This window comes from Columba livia, chromosome 1, assembly GCF_036013475.1.
Source record: "Columba livia isolate bColLiv1 breed racing homer chromosome 1, bColLiv1.pat.W.v2, whole genome shotgun sequence".
In the NCBI taxonomy this organism is placed as follows: domain Eukaryota; kingdom Metazoa; phylum Chordata; class Aves; order Columbiformes; family Columbidae; genus Columba; species Columba livia.
The window spans coordinates 201,364,281-201,378,959 of NC_088602.1; the positions used below are offsets into that span (position 1 = coordinate 201,364,281).

At 36.6% G+C, this 14,679-nt stretch overlaps 1 protein-coding gene and 1 long non-coding RNA gene across 16 annotated transcripts in view; one reads left to right on the plus strand and one right to left on the minus strand.

Moving 5' to 3' along the window:
* Positions 1-14,679, minus strand: part of PCLO (piccolo presynaptic cytomatrix protein) — a 434,071-nt gene that overhangs the window by 9,745 nt on the left and 409,647 nt on the right. For 11 of the 12 annotated variants that reach the window (XM_065049216.1, XM_065049212.1, XM_065049210.1 and 8 more), the window contains 2 exons: positions 865-999; positions 119-264 (listed from right to left, as the gene is read on the minus strand). The exons of the other annotated variant lie outside the window; for it this stretch is intronic. In XM_065049216.1, the coding sequence (XP_064905288.1) occupies positions 119-264; positions 865-999 (281 nt within the window). The remainder of the gene's footprint in view (positions 1-118; positions 265-864; positions 1,000-14,679) is intronic. 12 annotated transcript variants of the gene reach the window in all.
* The window catches only part of LOC135578238 (uncharacterized), a 56,552-nt gene that overhangs the window by 1,296 nt on the left and 40,577 nt on the right, over positions 1-14,679 (plus strand). The window contains exon 1 of one of the 4 annotated variants that reach the window (XR_010469632.1): positions 11,819-12,060. The exons of 2 other annotated variants lie outside the window; for them this stretch is intronic. This is a non-coding gene — a long non-coding RNA (uncharacterized LOC135578238). Of the gene's footprint in view, positions 1-11,818; positions 12,061-14,679 lie in introns of those variants that run through there. One more of the 4 variants, XR_010469634.1, reaches the window with a different exon arrangement.

A 14,679-nucleotide genomic window follows, 5' to 3' on the forward strand; every position in this document is an offset into this window, starting at 1 on the left:
TATTTCCTTTGTAATTTTCTCTTTTAAGCAAGTAACTGGGGTAGAAGATTGGTCTCAAATGCCAAAAGCACAGCATGGACACCATCCAAAATCAGATTTTAATAAAATACAGCATTACCTGAAGAGAATGCCCAGCAGGACTCAAGCTAAATCTAAACGTTTCATTGAACGAAGGCTCCCGGTCATGCCTGCATACCCTGGTTTTCTTCTTAATTACTCTTTTTTGAGTAGAGATATTGACAACGTACAGCTTCACATACAGGTCTGGGGAAGAACAGTTCAATCATTAATTATGGAAGCTTTTAAATAATTGTTGTTGTTAATGGTTACAACAGATGAGAAGTGTTGTGATAGAACAGAGCATGGTACTTTACAAAGTCATATTCTGTTCTCATTCGCATGGTGCAGAAATGGAACCACCCTACTAAATCCAAGATAGTTATTGTGTGTTTACAATGTTGTCATTAAAGGAACAGATACCGTGATGTATTTATGCATGATGAAAATATTGTTACTAACATCAGTTTTTAATTTTTAAAAAAGATTTTTCACCAAAACACAATTTTTCACTTGATATTATTGTTATTTAATAACCTAGTGACTTATCATTTTTATTAAAGTTTAAAAGGATTAATTTTTAACAACCAAAAATAAATTAAAAAGTGGATTAACTTCTGAGAGCTAATTTGCTTCTACAAAATATTTTTACTTTCTTGGAAGATGTTCACAGAAGAAAAAAAAAAATCACTTCAAAAGGATCCTATAGAATATGTCATTCTGACTAAGGAGCAATGTTCTTTCCCATTGTAGTGGTTTTCAGTTACATCCTACTTAATGTTTTCAAATCTGGTTTATGTGTGATACCTGGTAGGTGATCTGGAGATTTAAATTTGTATGTGATATTTCTGCACTGAAGGATTTCTACTATCAGCTGTTCTCCATCTGTCTTCATTTCCTTCTTTAATGCAATCTTGATTTCACCCATAACCTGTGTTTTACCTGGAAAAGCAGAAAAAGCAACCCCCATTAATATAAAATGAAGCTGAATGTATACTTTAAACTTGGAAAGAGGTAGAGGAGGGTTTGTTTAGTTGGTTGGTTGGTTTTGTTCGTTTGTTTTCAGGACAGCTTGGAGTTTTTAGTCAGGGATGTAAGGATAATGTATTGGTTGAATAAACAAATGGTAAATACATGCGTACACGTGTGTACCTAGATTATATGCTTCAGAATGTACTAGATTCAGTGGAGATCTGTTCACAAGAATACAAATTTCACTAGAAGTCATTACAAGTCATGTAATGGTCACTACAATTCATCTTTTCAGAAACCTTTACTACATGATTCTGAAGTTTTCTCATTAAAAAAAAAAAAATAAAAAAATAAAAAAGAAGGGGGACATTTGTTCGAGTGTTAAAAAGCAAGATTCTGAGAGCCAATGACTTAAGACCTTGGTGAAGTTAGCATTACATTTCACCTGCATGTGGATATGGATAAATATAATTCACAAAATTTAAAGGGAAGTGCTCATTTTGACCTTTAAAATAAAGGTGATTTCCCTTCTTGTGTGGGCAAAAATACATACCCATTGTTCCTACATTGTACGGATTTCTCTATGAATCAGTTCAGAGATGGAGAGAAGGCACAGAAAGAAATGTAGACAAAGTTGGTTTATCTTTCCCTTGCCTGTCCTCCCACAAGGCTTCACTGAAGCCAGACAGAGTAGAACAGGGTTGAATCTTCCAAATTAGTGTGGTGGTGTAAGCAGAGCCCATGTTCTCAGCTCAATGCTGTCTATACAGCACCATGTCGTAACAGGAGTTGTGTTCCTATATCTATTGTCCTGCTACTGTAAAATATTTCACCTTCCTTTTCTCTTTAGACACCATTGGTAAAAAAAACCAAACCAAACCAAACAAAACAAAACAAAAGAACAATGTTAAAACGTATTATGCCCCTGGGAGTCTTTATTACTTAGTTTCTGGTGTCAGCATTCTGGAGCTTTACCAAGAAATTATAGAAGCTGGTGCCAAGAGGTTTTAAGAAGAAAAGAAATTCTGCAGAAAGTAAACAATTATGGTACATCTGGAGAACCTCCTCTCTTAAAGAACAGAAAGTTACCAAGGGGCATTTAGAAATTATTTATTTGTCTCACAAACATATAACCAAATTTGAATAATCCCCAGTAAAAATGCCAACTGTTATGTCCCAGATGTTTATGAGCATTCTATTGGTTTTTGGACTTAAAATATATTTTGGGATCATGAATTAAAATTTAATAACAAATAATCACAGCTACAGCCTGGCCCCTTAACTGTACTCACAAACTGAAGCTGGAATCTGACTTAGTTACAATCAATAAAATATTTGCAAATTCAGCTCTGGGAAAGGACCATGAGGCAAGCGATGCTTTTGCCATATTTAATCATCAGAAAACCCTTCCCATAGGTTTGAACATGCAATAATAGCATCTTGCTTTCTGGTATATGTTTGTGAAAAGAAAATGGAGCCCTCATCTTGCCATGACAGCAGAAAAAATCATCAGTAGTTTGGATTAAAGAAGGAAAGGCCAACCATGTCCCAGTTGTTATTTATTAAACTGTTCCATCATCTGTCAACAAGGTTTACACTATAGTTATAATGACCTTTTTTCTGGAAAGTGTTGAGTGACCAGTGGTCAAGCTTAGCTAAACTTTGGATTTTGACTAGAAACGAACAAACAAAAAAATTATAATGCCTCCCCAGATCTGTGGATGAACTACCAAAATCACTGATGAAGATACGACATCCCTGAAAGATGTTGTATAAATCTGTTTTTTTGATCAATATGGACAGTTGTAGCACAAACCTAATGCTAGTTTCAGGCAATCTTTAGTGAAGTACTGCCTTTCCTGGAAAACGTGCTCGACTTATTTACTTTATTTTTGTTCTGTACTTTAGGGTATAGTTGCAACATTTGTTAGGTCTTGATTGCCTAAGTATCTTTTACTTCACTGAGATGCACATTCAACCTAAACCACGATGAGGTGCATCAGATGGCACCTGTGCCACTGTGAGCCAGAAAAAGGGATGAATGCTTCCAGTAAATTAGAATGTGTTTGAAAATTTTAGCACCATTTCTCAGCATCTAGAAATTTTCTGTGGACTGTTCTGAACTCCAGATACTCTTTATGACAAACAGTCCTGCTTCACAGTTTAAGCCTCATGGGGAAAACAATAATCTCCAGCTGTGAGCACATGAAGCATGATAGCTCTCTTGTGCTTCCATACTAATTTTCATTTCTCCCATAGCATGCAGGAAAAAAGCCTTAACACCAGCCTTATGTATCATTGCACTAAAATAAATCACCACTTCAAAACCTAGCAGAATTTTGAAGACTCAGAAGAGATTCCTATTCCATGGTTTAGGTTTTTTTTCTCTTTCTTTTGTATGTTCACTACATCTTTCCTTTGGCAGGTGTGTAAGAACAGCTCAAACAAACATTGCTTTGTGGAGTTGGTTTAAATGGAAATACATTAAGAAAAAGAGATACACTGATGAGGGCAAGTGTTAATGATGAACTGTCTCTGAGCTGTTGAGAGAATTCACAGTGGACTGAGCTGGACATGAATGTTCTTTGACTGATATGACAGAAATCAAGTTGCTCAGGATGTCATGGGATTGGATGACTCTGAGGATTGCACTGGTAGGAATAGCTCAAAAAACAGAGTCTAGTCACCACCTTTTACATTCTGGAAAACAACAACAACAACAACAACAACAAAACCAACAACAACAAAAAACAGCTTTATTTTCCTACACTTTATGGCTAAAATCTATAGGACTAGCATGCCTTACTCATCATGTATGGAGAAAAGGAAGGATCATAGAGCCATGGTTTGTTTTAGCAGGATTTCTCCTAATTTTTCTGTGTTCTGTGTTCAGAGCCATGGCTGCATTTTAAGAAGAATACACACTCTGGGTTTATTTCTACACTTTCTAATTGTGAGTACTCGTGTTACTTCTACTTTTCTGAAAGCATACATCCCAGAGAGCAGTTCCAGGTTTCCAAAGGCTGGTGCAGAACACCTTAATCTACTGTTGTAGACAAGCTCCCTTTAAAGAAGACCAGACACATTCACACTGCTTTGCCATTAGTCCTGTGTCTTCTGACCTCCAGTCTGATTCCTTGTGGAAAAAAAAGATTGTTTGTTTTGTGATATTTTAGTGCAAAGAGCCTGATAAAATTACAATTGTCTTATTGTAGCATGACTATGGTGGTATATAGACAGCATGATAATAACGTTGGAGTTTTTGGTGGAGCAGGGCTGTGTTAGTGCTGATAGTCGGTACGAATTACAGGGAAGAAAACACATCCTCCATGCTGTTGGGAGATGAGCAGATTGCCTCCAGAACCTAGGTTTTGTCTCAGAAAGAGTAAATCAGTTTCTGCTAAAAGAATTCCCAGAAGAAAACTAAAATCATTCAGTATGGAAATCAAATAAGCCAGATTAGGGAGTCAACTGAGGAGAGAAATCATGTGACAGTGCAAATTCTGGTTATGAGACTACATGATGCAACTCCGTAAATGTTCTCTTGAGGAAGGTTTGGGAATAAAATATCTCCACAGATTTTTGCATTAATAGCTTCTGGTATTTGGTATTAGTATTTTGCATGAGTGTTCCCCATGAACAAACTAAAGTGAATGAAATCTATCTCCCAACTTGTCTTGCAAACATTTCTGAGTATAACATGAAGTATTGATCCTTCCTAATCTGTTACATTTATAATTTTGAAAGAGTGAGTAATAAGCCTCCAAATTTCTATAATCTTTCAGTCTGAGATGAAGAGATGAGTAATGATTAGCACAGTGTCATCATAAGCATATGATCAGAAATAAAGCCTTCTGTTTTTAGACTTAATTTAATTTCCTTAGGTCTTTATCTGTTTTGACACACTAAGAGATTAAATCAATGAACCTCTGAGAGCTCTGCACACTGTTCATTGATAGAATACAACATTTGTCCCACAAATATCTAGTGACCTGGAGCTTGTGCAGCTACAGTTATCTCTAACATTGTTTAACGACACAGAACCCATGGTTTTGGATTCCTTTTAATCACAACTACATAGCTGCGCAAAGAGTGTTTATCATACGATTCTATGATTCCAGAACTGAACAACTCAAATGTTTTACGTAGCTGTATTGCTTAAATTAACAAAATCTTGGGATCAGCTATATTAGGATATGTTTGTAGTATTTAGAAGCTTAAAATATGTAGTAGCATGACATAAATTACTAGGAATCCCAGGTGAGTTCTTGAGAACTTAATTCTAGAAAGGAAAATTTACAGCTTTAAAATATGGAGCATGATAAAGGGAACCCAAAACCATGGGTTCTGTCCTCAGATCCCCATCCCTTAGTAACTTTCTGTCATCTTAGACTTCATCTCAGTGCCTAACCTCAGAGGTGGAGATAAGAATATCTATTTTGCTAATTAAGAGTTGTTTGGTTTTAGTAACTGGAAGTGGGTATATTGCAAAGAGAGAGACTTAGACCATCTAAGCATAAACAGGATTTTGGTGTGTGATTTCTAATACCATGAAAAAACACAAAGATTTAGAAAGCCTGATGAGGATTTATGCCACTCTTATGCTTTCCTCTACCATAATCCATGAAACTCACGTAGACATAATTTTCTGTCTAACAGAGTGCTGTTGTAGCAAGAAGTATGTTTCTGCTGGATTCCTTTAACACTATTTTGAGAATCAGAAGTCCATCCTCCAGCAGACAGCTGTGCTTCAGGAAAAGAAGATAGCATTATCTTGTTGAAATATTCAGGAAAAGAAGATAGCATTATCTTATTGAAATAAATAATCCAGTAGTACTGCAAATACTAGACATTTATTATTTACTTTTCAGTATTGGAGTTAAATATCTCTAACTGAAAGTGAAAGGGTATTCAATACAACTTAAAAATCAAATATACCAAGAATTCAAAATGTTAGACAAACCCTTCCAATACTTTTTTTAAGCAAAGCATTGTTTGTTTGTTTGTTTGTTTGTTTGTTTGTTTGTTTTTTACATCACACCAGTTACTTACAGTACCAGGTGTTTGTATTCATAATGCCTTTCATCCCCTTGCTGGGAAATGAGCTACTGGCAAAGCTGTTGTAAAATAATGGTGGATGAGTTTTATTAACAGTATCTTCCATTGTTTACAGGCTCTGATGTTTGCTGTTATTTTGAGTTTTTTTCATTACCTTCTTTTTGTCTTTCACCTTCCCCCAACACATTTCTTTCTCCCTGAAAACTGCCACAATTTTCTCTGTAGGCTGGTTTTATCTTTGTGTTCCCTACTATAAGAAAAATCAGACATCTATTATAGTTTTAACTACTCCCTCCTCCCATCTCACAGCATTTTAAATAGATGTTGGGTTTACTGTGTCAATAAATATGCAGTTTGGCTCCACATACGAGGTTGAATATATGCAGGTTCTGAAATCTGTTACTTCTCTTGACACCGCATACCCAGTCTGCCCTGCACAGTGCAACCAAATGATCATGGAACAAACTAAAACTCAGAGTAAGGGTGTTTCTTTTTTCCTGTGCTCTGAAGAGGAGTTGCAGCTGCTGAGGGTTCCTGGTATGTCTTCAGAGTCTTGTCGAATCTGCCTGTGTGAAGGTTAATTGTTGTTATACATAATGGGCTCAGGTGTTTTTACAATTTATTCCCTCCCTTACCTGATGCAGGGAGGGATACTGTGTGCAGGCAGTCATGCTCCTCTGAGACGCCAAACACAATTGGCTCAACTGCTGACAAACGGGTTCCCTCTGCGATACAGGGATGCTCTGCAATGGGAGCGGGCATGAACTGAGGGAACCACTCTTTTTTCTTCCCTCTCCTTACCCTGAAGATCTGAACTGCTGTGAACGAACTGTATATTATGAAATGAGAAAAGAAGATTGAGGTCTTTCATTAATATCTCCCTGTCTCCTCTGTTGTGATGTGTATGAAATCACGTTAAGAGGGAGACGTACAGAATTAATGAACTTTGCTCACAGCAAACACAATTCACAATTTTGCAGGCAGTGAGGGTGGCTGGCTTTTAAGCTCAGGCATGTGAAGAAGTTGATAGTTTTATGTTATGATTCTTAGAGCTACCAGGCTCACTGCCCACAAAATGTTGAATATACTAGTGCAGAAATTTAGCTTGTATGCCCAGAATTCTCAGTAGGACTAAACAAAGAATATTTGAGGGAAAATACTGTTCAGACTTCATTTTCAGATGAAGCAAAACTCTTGCGCAAAATACAATTTGAAAACAGAGAAAGCTTTTTTTCCTCTTGAGATTTTGAGGTGTGGAATATTTCCCAGAAGAAATACAAACTCTGTTCCATTTATTGGTCACTATGTGTGTGTGCCTCTTTCAGAGAGTTTATTTATTTATTTTAAAAGGAAAAAAAAAATGCTGATTGGCCTACTGTGGACTGATGCCATATGTAAAATCTCTTGGCCTGAAGCAAAGTTATTTGTGGGAAAATAACACTGATACTTCACAAATGTTCAAGTACAAAAAATAAAAATCATAGACTTGTGCAAATGCACTTTCAACCAGCTTTATTTCTGACAGTTGGCATTCCAAAATATTGTAGCAAGAGGTTAATGAGGCAGCAGGATTAGAGATGAATTAGAGGATGAAGTTTTGCTTGAGTCAGAAGGTGTCCAAGTCAGTGACCTAAAGGACAGTGTAGGGGATTGGAGATTTCTCTAGAAAGATTTTTTCAATATTTTAGTGAGACTGGTCCTTCTACCATAAATGAATTAGTAGTAAATGGAGGGAAATTAATGAGAAATGTAAATATCAGATTCAACCAATTTAGCTGCTCAGAGATGACTACAGTGATTGCTTTTAACTAAGCAGATGAACACAGAACACCTGCATGTACTTGACAGGTGGTAGGTAGGGGGAGAATAAAAATGAGGTGAGGGAAAAAAAGAGAGTTATAGAACAAACTGATAGTACATCCTACTTCTACAACAAGGTGACCTGTTTAGTGGATGTTGTCTACCTAGATGTTAGTAAAGCCTTTGACACCATTTCCCACAGCATTCTCCTGAAGAAACTGGCTGCTCATGGCTTGGATGGATATACTCTTTGCTGGGTAAAAAACTGGCTTGATTGTCAGTTCCAAATGGCTGTGGTGAATGGAGTCAAATCCAGTTGGCGGTTGGTCACGAGTGGTGTTCCCCAGGGCTCAATGTGGGGGCCAGTTCTATTTAATCTCTTTATCAATGATCTGGACATGGGGATCGAGTGCATCCTTAGTAAGTCTGCAGATGAGACCATGTTGGATGGGAGTATTGATCTGCTTGAGGGTAGGAAGGCTCTACAGAGGGATCCGGACCAAGGCCAATTGTATGGGGTGAAGTGCTGTGTCCTGCACTTGACTCACAACGTCCCCATACAATGCTACAGGCTTGGAGAAGAGTGGATGGAAAGCTGCCTGGCAGAAAAGGACCTGGGTAGGTTGGTCAACAGACAGCTGAATATGAGCCAGCAGTGTGCCCAGGTGGCCAAAAAGGCCAGCAGCATCCTCGCTTGTATCAGAAACAGTGTGGCCAGCAGGACTAGAGAGGTGATCATCCCCCTGGATTAGGCACTGGTGAGACCACACCTCAAATACTGAATTCAGTTTTGGGCACCTGGCTGCAAGAAAGACATTGAGGTGCTGGAGCGTTCAGAGAAGAGCAATGGAGGTGGTGAATGGTCTGGAGCACAAGTTCTGTGAGGAGTAGTGGAGGGATCTGGGTTTGTTAAGCCTGGAGAAAAGGAGTCTCTCTCTACAACTACCTGAAAGGAGGTTGTAGCATGGTGGGACTTGGTATCTTCTCCCAAGTAGCAAGTGATAGGATGAGAGGAAATTACCTCAAGTTGCACAAGGGAGGGTTTAGATTGGATATTAGGAAAAATTTGTTCATTGAAAGGGTTGCCAAGCATTTGAACAGGCTGCCCAAGGAAGTGGTTGAGTCACCGCCCCTGGAGGTGTTTAAAAGGCACATAGATGTGGCACTTAGGGACGTGGTTTAGAGGTGGACTTAAGAGTACTAATTTAACAGTTGAACTCAATGATCTTAAATGAGTTTTCCAACCTAAATGATTCTATGACGTTATGATTCTATGATCTCTTATTTATATTTATTTATACTTGTTTATACTCCTGCGGAAGAGAAACCTTATGTTCTCAGCTGATTACTCTATCCACATCCATTCTGCAATTCATGCAAATACCAGAGTTCCCCAAAATTTAGCTTTGGTTTAGAATAATGAACTAATGACAGGGTTAATCATAAGGAAGTTTAGTTCTGTAACTCCCTAGACTGTACAATCAACAAGGATAGCATCACCTTAAACTTCTATCTTAGGATGGATAAATGCCTTCAGTGACAGTTAAGAAACAAGGTGATCACTTTGATTTAGAAATCTGATATTTAAACAGTGAAATTGGGCTAGGAGTATCAAAATGCAAATCTACAGCTCTGATGATTTCCATAACTTCAATGACAGAAAGCTAAAATTATGGTTGAAATTATTCTTGGTATTTTAATTGAACTTCAAAGATAGGCACACCTGGATCTGAAAGAGGAAATTATGCAATCTCATGTCTCAGAAGGCAAAACTCTCTTCAACCACATTTCCTCCCTTTCATCCTTGCCGTAAATCACTGCCTGAGCCTAAATATAGATTCACAGTCTTCTTTTCTCAATTTTAGCATCTTACATAAGGAGACATATCAGATGCTGCAGATTCAGCTGCATAAAAGACAACTTGGCACAGTATACCCGAAATTTTGATGATGAAAGGTGCACTTTGCCCTGGCTTTTGGGTGACCAAAAGTTCATACAGGGAAAATAAGAGAAGTATTTAATGTCATATACACAGAACAACCAGAATCTTTATTATTTTAAGCCTATTTTATTGTAACTTTACCAAGGAGAACATGTGTTGCTAAAGGGAGAAGAAATTTGCAAGCTGCCATTAAAATTCTGTATTTGACATAACCACAATTGGTAAAGTATTTTGCACAATCCTACAATAATCTTTCTGTAATGTGGCATAAACATTCTGGTAAAGTAGTACAAGTGAATCTACAAGCTCTTTTACCTTGTCTATGTGAGAACACAAAATGGGTTTTACCTATACAAAACCAGGGAGGATTTTGCTAGATTTTGCTTAAGTTCTCATTTAAATGATGACAAATGTTAAGGTACTTTTCCTGTCCCATGGCAAATATATTTTCTATCTTTTTTGTCTGTTTGTTTTGATATGCAAGTTTTTGAGAGCTTGACAATATATTCTGAAATGACAAAATCCCTTCTGAGCCAGCCTTCACTTTCTGTGCCAAAATAATGAAAATGTTACACCTTCTTGATCTGAATGTGTATATGACGTGAATATCACAACAAATTTATTTATTCTTTTTGTCCACTTGATGTCATGTAATCAGATATTTTTGCTGGAACCACTAGAAACCCTAGGAAATGGCTTAAAGCCCATTTGGCTTATATTACAATATGATGAAAGTATAATGGAAATAAAATGAACACTTTAAGATGAGTGAAATGAATCCCATGGATGGTAGCAAGAGATAATAGAAAATTTTCCCAAATAAATAATAAAGAAGATCAAATAATTATGAATATAATTTGAAATATTAGGTATCACAATATCAGAAGGGAGGAAAATAGATTCTCAAGTAGGTGTTGTATAATATTTACTTTTTTTGAATCCGAAGAGAAAATAATCCTTTGAACAGAATATTTTGTACTTGGGATGTAAGCAAACATCCCCCAACCTAAATTCAAATACACAGAGTGCTTTAAAAATATTTTAAGAACAACATATTTCTTAAGAACAACAGCTAAAAACGAAAGCAATGAAACCAAAGTATTGAAGATTGCATTGCTGAAAAGTAATTGTTCTTTTGGGAAACCTGCTGACCGCTCAAGGAGTAGAATGACATAAAAACAAAGTGTTTATATAATTTCTGCCAAATTCGTCGGTCAGACATAAGCAAAATGAGTCATATCACATTTAAATATAAACCAAAGAATATGTTGTGTTACAGGAACTCCTAGGAACTTCCCCATTTGCTTTGGCAGATAGCCACCTTAGGTGGTGATTTTTCATTCCTTTTAGTGTTTTGGACATATGGTCTGACTAAAGAAAAAAAAAATCAAACTTCAAAGACAGATGGATAAAATTACATGCAGATCTTTCAAGAATTTAGATAACAGAAAAAAGAGCTCTAGGATAAAGAGCTGACTTCAAGAGTAGGTGTTACCTACACATCTAATACAGGCTTAGATTTATTAGTCATAGTAAAAATTTTAAAAGTGGTAAGCAAACTCAAAAAAATACTGATGTTTTCTGACTTAGCAGTGGAAATAATGGAATATTTATTACTTTCTCTTTGTCATAAAGCCATCCTGTTACAGGGAAGTATACACAGTAAATAGGAATTGGTATACGAACCGCATATGATGTGTTTTCATTCCATGTAGTTTGGAGAGTGGGTCATTGCACATTTACTGCATAGACAATAAGCACTGAGCCTGCACTGTTATTTCTGTGGAACAAGCTGTTTCATTTCACAGCTTGGCCAAGTCATTTATAGCCCATAAAAAATTTCTTAACACATGGTGGCATATGTAAGTCTCTAAAGCTTTCTTTGAGAAGGAGGTGGAAGATGGCATTTGTATACACAAATTTATCCATACACATACTCAAGCTAACACAATATGTTATCACTCTTTTGTGCTATAAACCTAGTAGGCACACTATGATGTTAACTAAAGATGGAAATTTTTTGTAAGAACCTGCCTATTCATTCCCTACATCATGATTTCCAGATCCCCCACTCAGATTTATACTGCAGCTCTGAGGCTCTTCAGTGAAATATGCTTTAAGTCTTGCTCATACCTCCCTGGAACTACATACTGGTGAGCACAGTTGTGTGTGCTGCACAGCTTGGGTACCAGAGCAGATGCTTCTGCACTGACTGTTCATGTGGAAAACAGGTAATGCTATTATATTAATAGATTTTCTTTCGTATACTTCCATTACCTGATACAGTGGTAGCAGCCCACTGTTGAGATGCTATTTCTCTGTCATTAAATTAGAATGATTACTGAAATAATTGTTGCTAATAAGACTACTAAGTGTAAGAGAATAAGAAATTGCCTATTCAGTGTGATAGTAAGCACTGTGATAATTCTAACAAAGCTCATTGTGTCTGATATACTAAAGAAAGCCAAATTTGTCTTCCAGGACCACCAGAGTGTTTTGTAGAGAACCTAGGAAATTTTAACACAAAAATGAGTAATTATTACTGGAATTCAGCTACCTGCATAATCTGTACAACAGAGCAATGAAGGATAATCCTTCATATTAATCAGGATAAACATGGAATCAGCTCAGTCAAAACTGGAAAAATTTTGCTCAGGAGGGATGGATGGAAATATTATGCAGAGTATCCTACAGTATTATGCAGAATGAAGATTTCTACAGTCCCTGGAGGACTGATGTCTGTAAGCATTGCTTACAGTAATGTGGAGATGGTTCCTAAAGTTGTTACCAGTTTGGAGAAACATCAATTTACTTTTCAGCTTCTGCCGGCAACTTTCTGTTAAATGCATTTTATTTTTTAATTTTTTTTTTAATTTGCAACTTTCCATTGGAAATCGTTATAGTCTGACATACCTGTTTTTCATTTAAATACTTACTTTACATTTCCCCCCTTATTCAGCAGTGCCATTATTCTTCATTTCATGAAATGCAAATTCCCTCAAACTGCTGTAATAGACATTTCCTGAAGTTGGTATTTCATTGCACTGCTGAACTGATATATGTGGTTAAAGTCCACAGGGATACACTTGAATAAAAAATATCATATAAAATCCTAGAACAGAAAAAAAAGTACAGGGACAGTACTGCACTTACCTAAATGTACTCATAGAGCTTTTTGATTAAGACTGAAATAATGGAAAGAAAAAGAGAAAGGGAAAAGGTGCTCCTACTTACAGTGTTCATGAACTGGGAAGAAACCATTAAGTAAGTGGAATTATGTATCACTTGAAAACGAAGGGTGAAGCTCAAAATGATAAGTCTATGTTCCAAGTGGACTAATTGACTGTACAGAAGAGATCTTGATCTTCTACAGGGGTGAAAATGCCAAAAATGTTTCTCAGTTTCTGAACTTTCATGGTCAATGGGGGAAATGGTGGAAGTGCTCTTACAAAGAAAGGGAGAGTTGGGAATTATGGATTTTAGAAAAAGAGAAGGGCCTAATGTTCAGTAATGGGAGAATGTAATAGGTTGGTATCAGAGATGCAAGGACTGAAAATTTTCCAAGATGATGACCTAAAACATCTATTCAGGACCTTTAAGAGTGAGAAAAAAATTCAGAGACTGATTCCTGGGAATCTCACATCTCAAATGCTGAGACCTTTCTCTGGTGCCACACAGAACAGAGGTACCCAGTCCCCTGGTCTGAGTGCTGAGAGTCTGTCCCAAGCAATTCCACCTGCAATTGAGAAACTTTTTAAATGAAAATTTTCTCAAAACTGTGTGCCTTAGAAAAAGTGAATCAGAAAGCACACACATATTTGTATTTAAATATGTCTGGCTGGATTAGAAACTCCCCCAAAATTTTCTGAAGTCATTGAAGCAAATACTATCTATTTGTAGATATAAAAACCTCAGCTCTTTTGCAACTCATTGAAAGTCTTTTTCTGCTTCTGGGCAATACGTATGCAGTAGGACTTGTATAATTAACCGAACCTTTTCAATAATGAATACAAAGGAGTATCTCATAGGAAGCTAATGCTCTGACAGCTCCTGTAGATTTATTTTCTGTCTTTAAACAGATATGAGACTTTTTTCTGTCTCCTGCCACAGTACAGTGAGACTGTTTTGAAAGTTAATGCCTCACAGATTTTATGTACTGAGGCCGACACTGATGATTTTATCAAGAATCTCTGAGGCTTAGTACCGCTCTTTTGAAAACATCTGTTGAAGCCTTGCTCATAATTTATATTTAAAAATTAAAGCTGTGCATATGGAAATTGAAAGTAGGGTTTTTCAAGTCCTTACAAAGTGAAAATGCAACATTGACTCTTTGCATAACATGATTTAAAACTTGTCTGGCAGTTTTTGAAATGTAAAATGCCTGGGACCTGGAAAAATATTATTACTGTTATACACTCATTATAAATATGTAATAAAATATAGCAAACATTGTATTTGTGATCATCATCCATGAATATGATTCCACTACCTGTAGGAATTATGCAGGCTCTCTTTACAGTTTCAATCTATTTAGAAGAGATAGTTAAAAGGGTATTTTTGTTTGTTTACAACTAAAAATGAAGAAATTTTAGGAGAGTAGAACATACATTCTTCTGGATTTGGAACTTACTCAGGAAGTGCTCTATACCATATGAGAGACGTTTGAATAAATATCTGATGTACAGTTCAGGTTTATGTGAACTGAAGAAAGATGCCTTGCCCTGAAAAGTTACCACAAAAAGAGCCTTGAATAATGTAAAGAATATTTAAAAACTCTACAGTGCTGCCTTGCTAGAAATCCTACAGTGACCTGGTATGTCTACTGAATATATGCTTGTAATGGGCTCAAA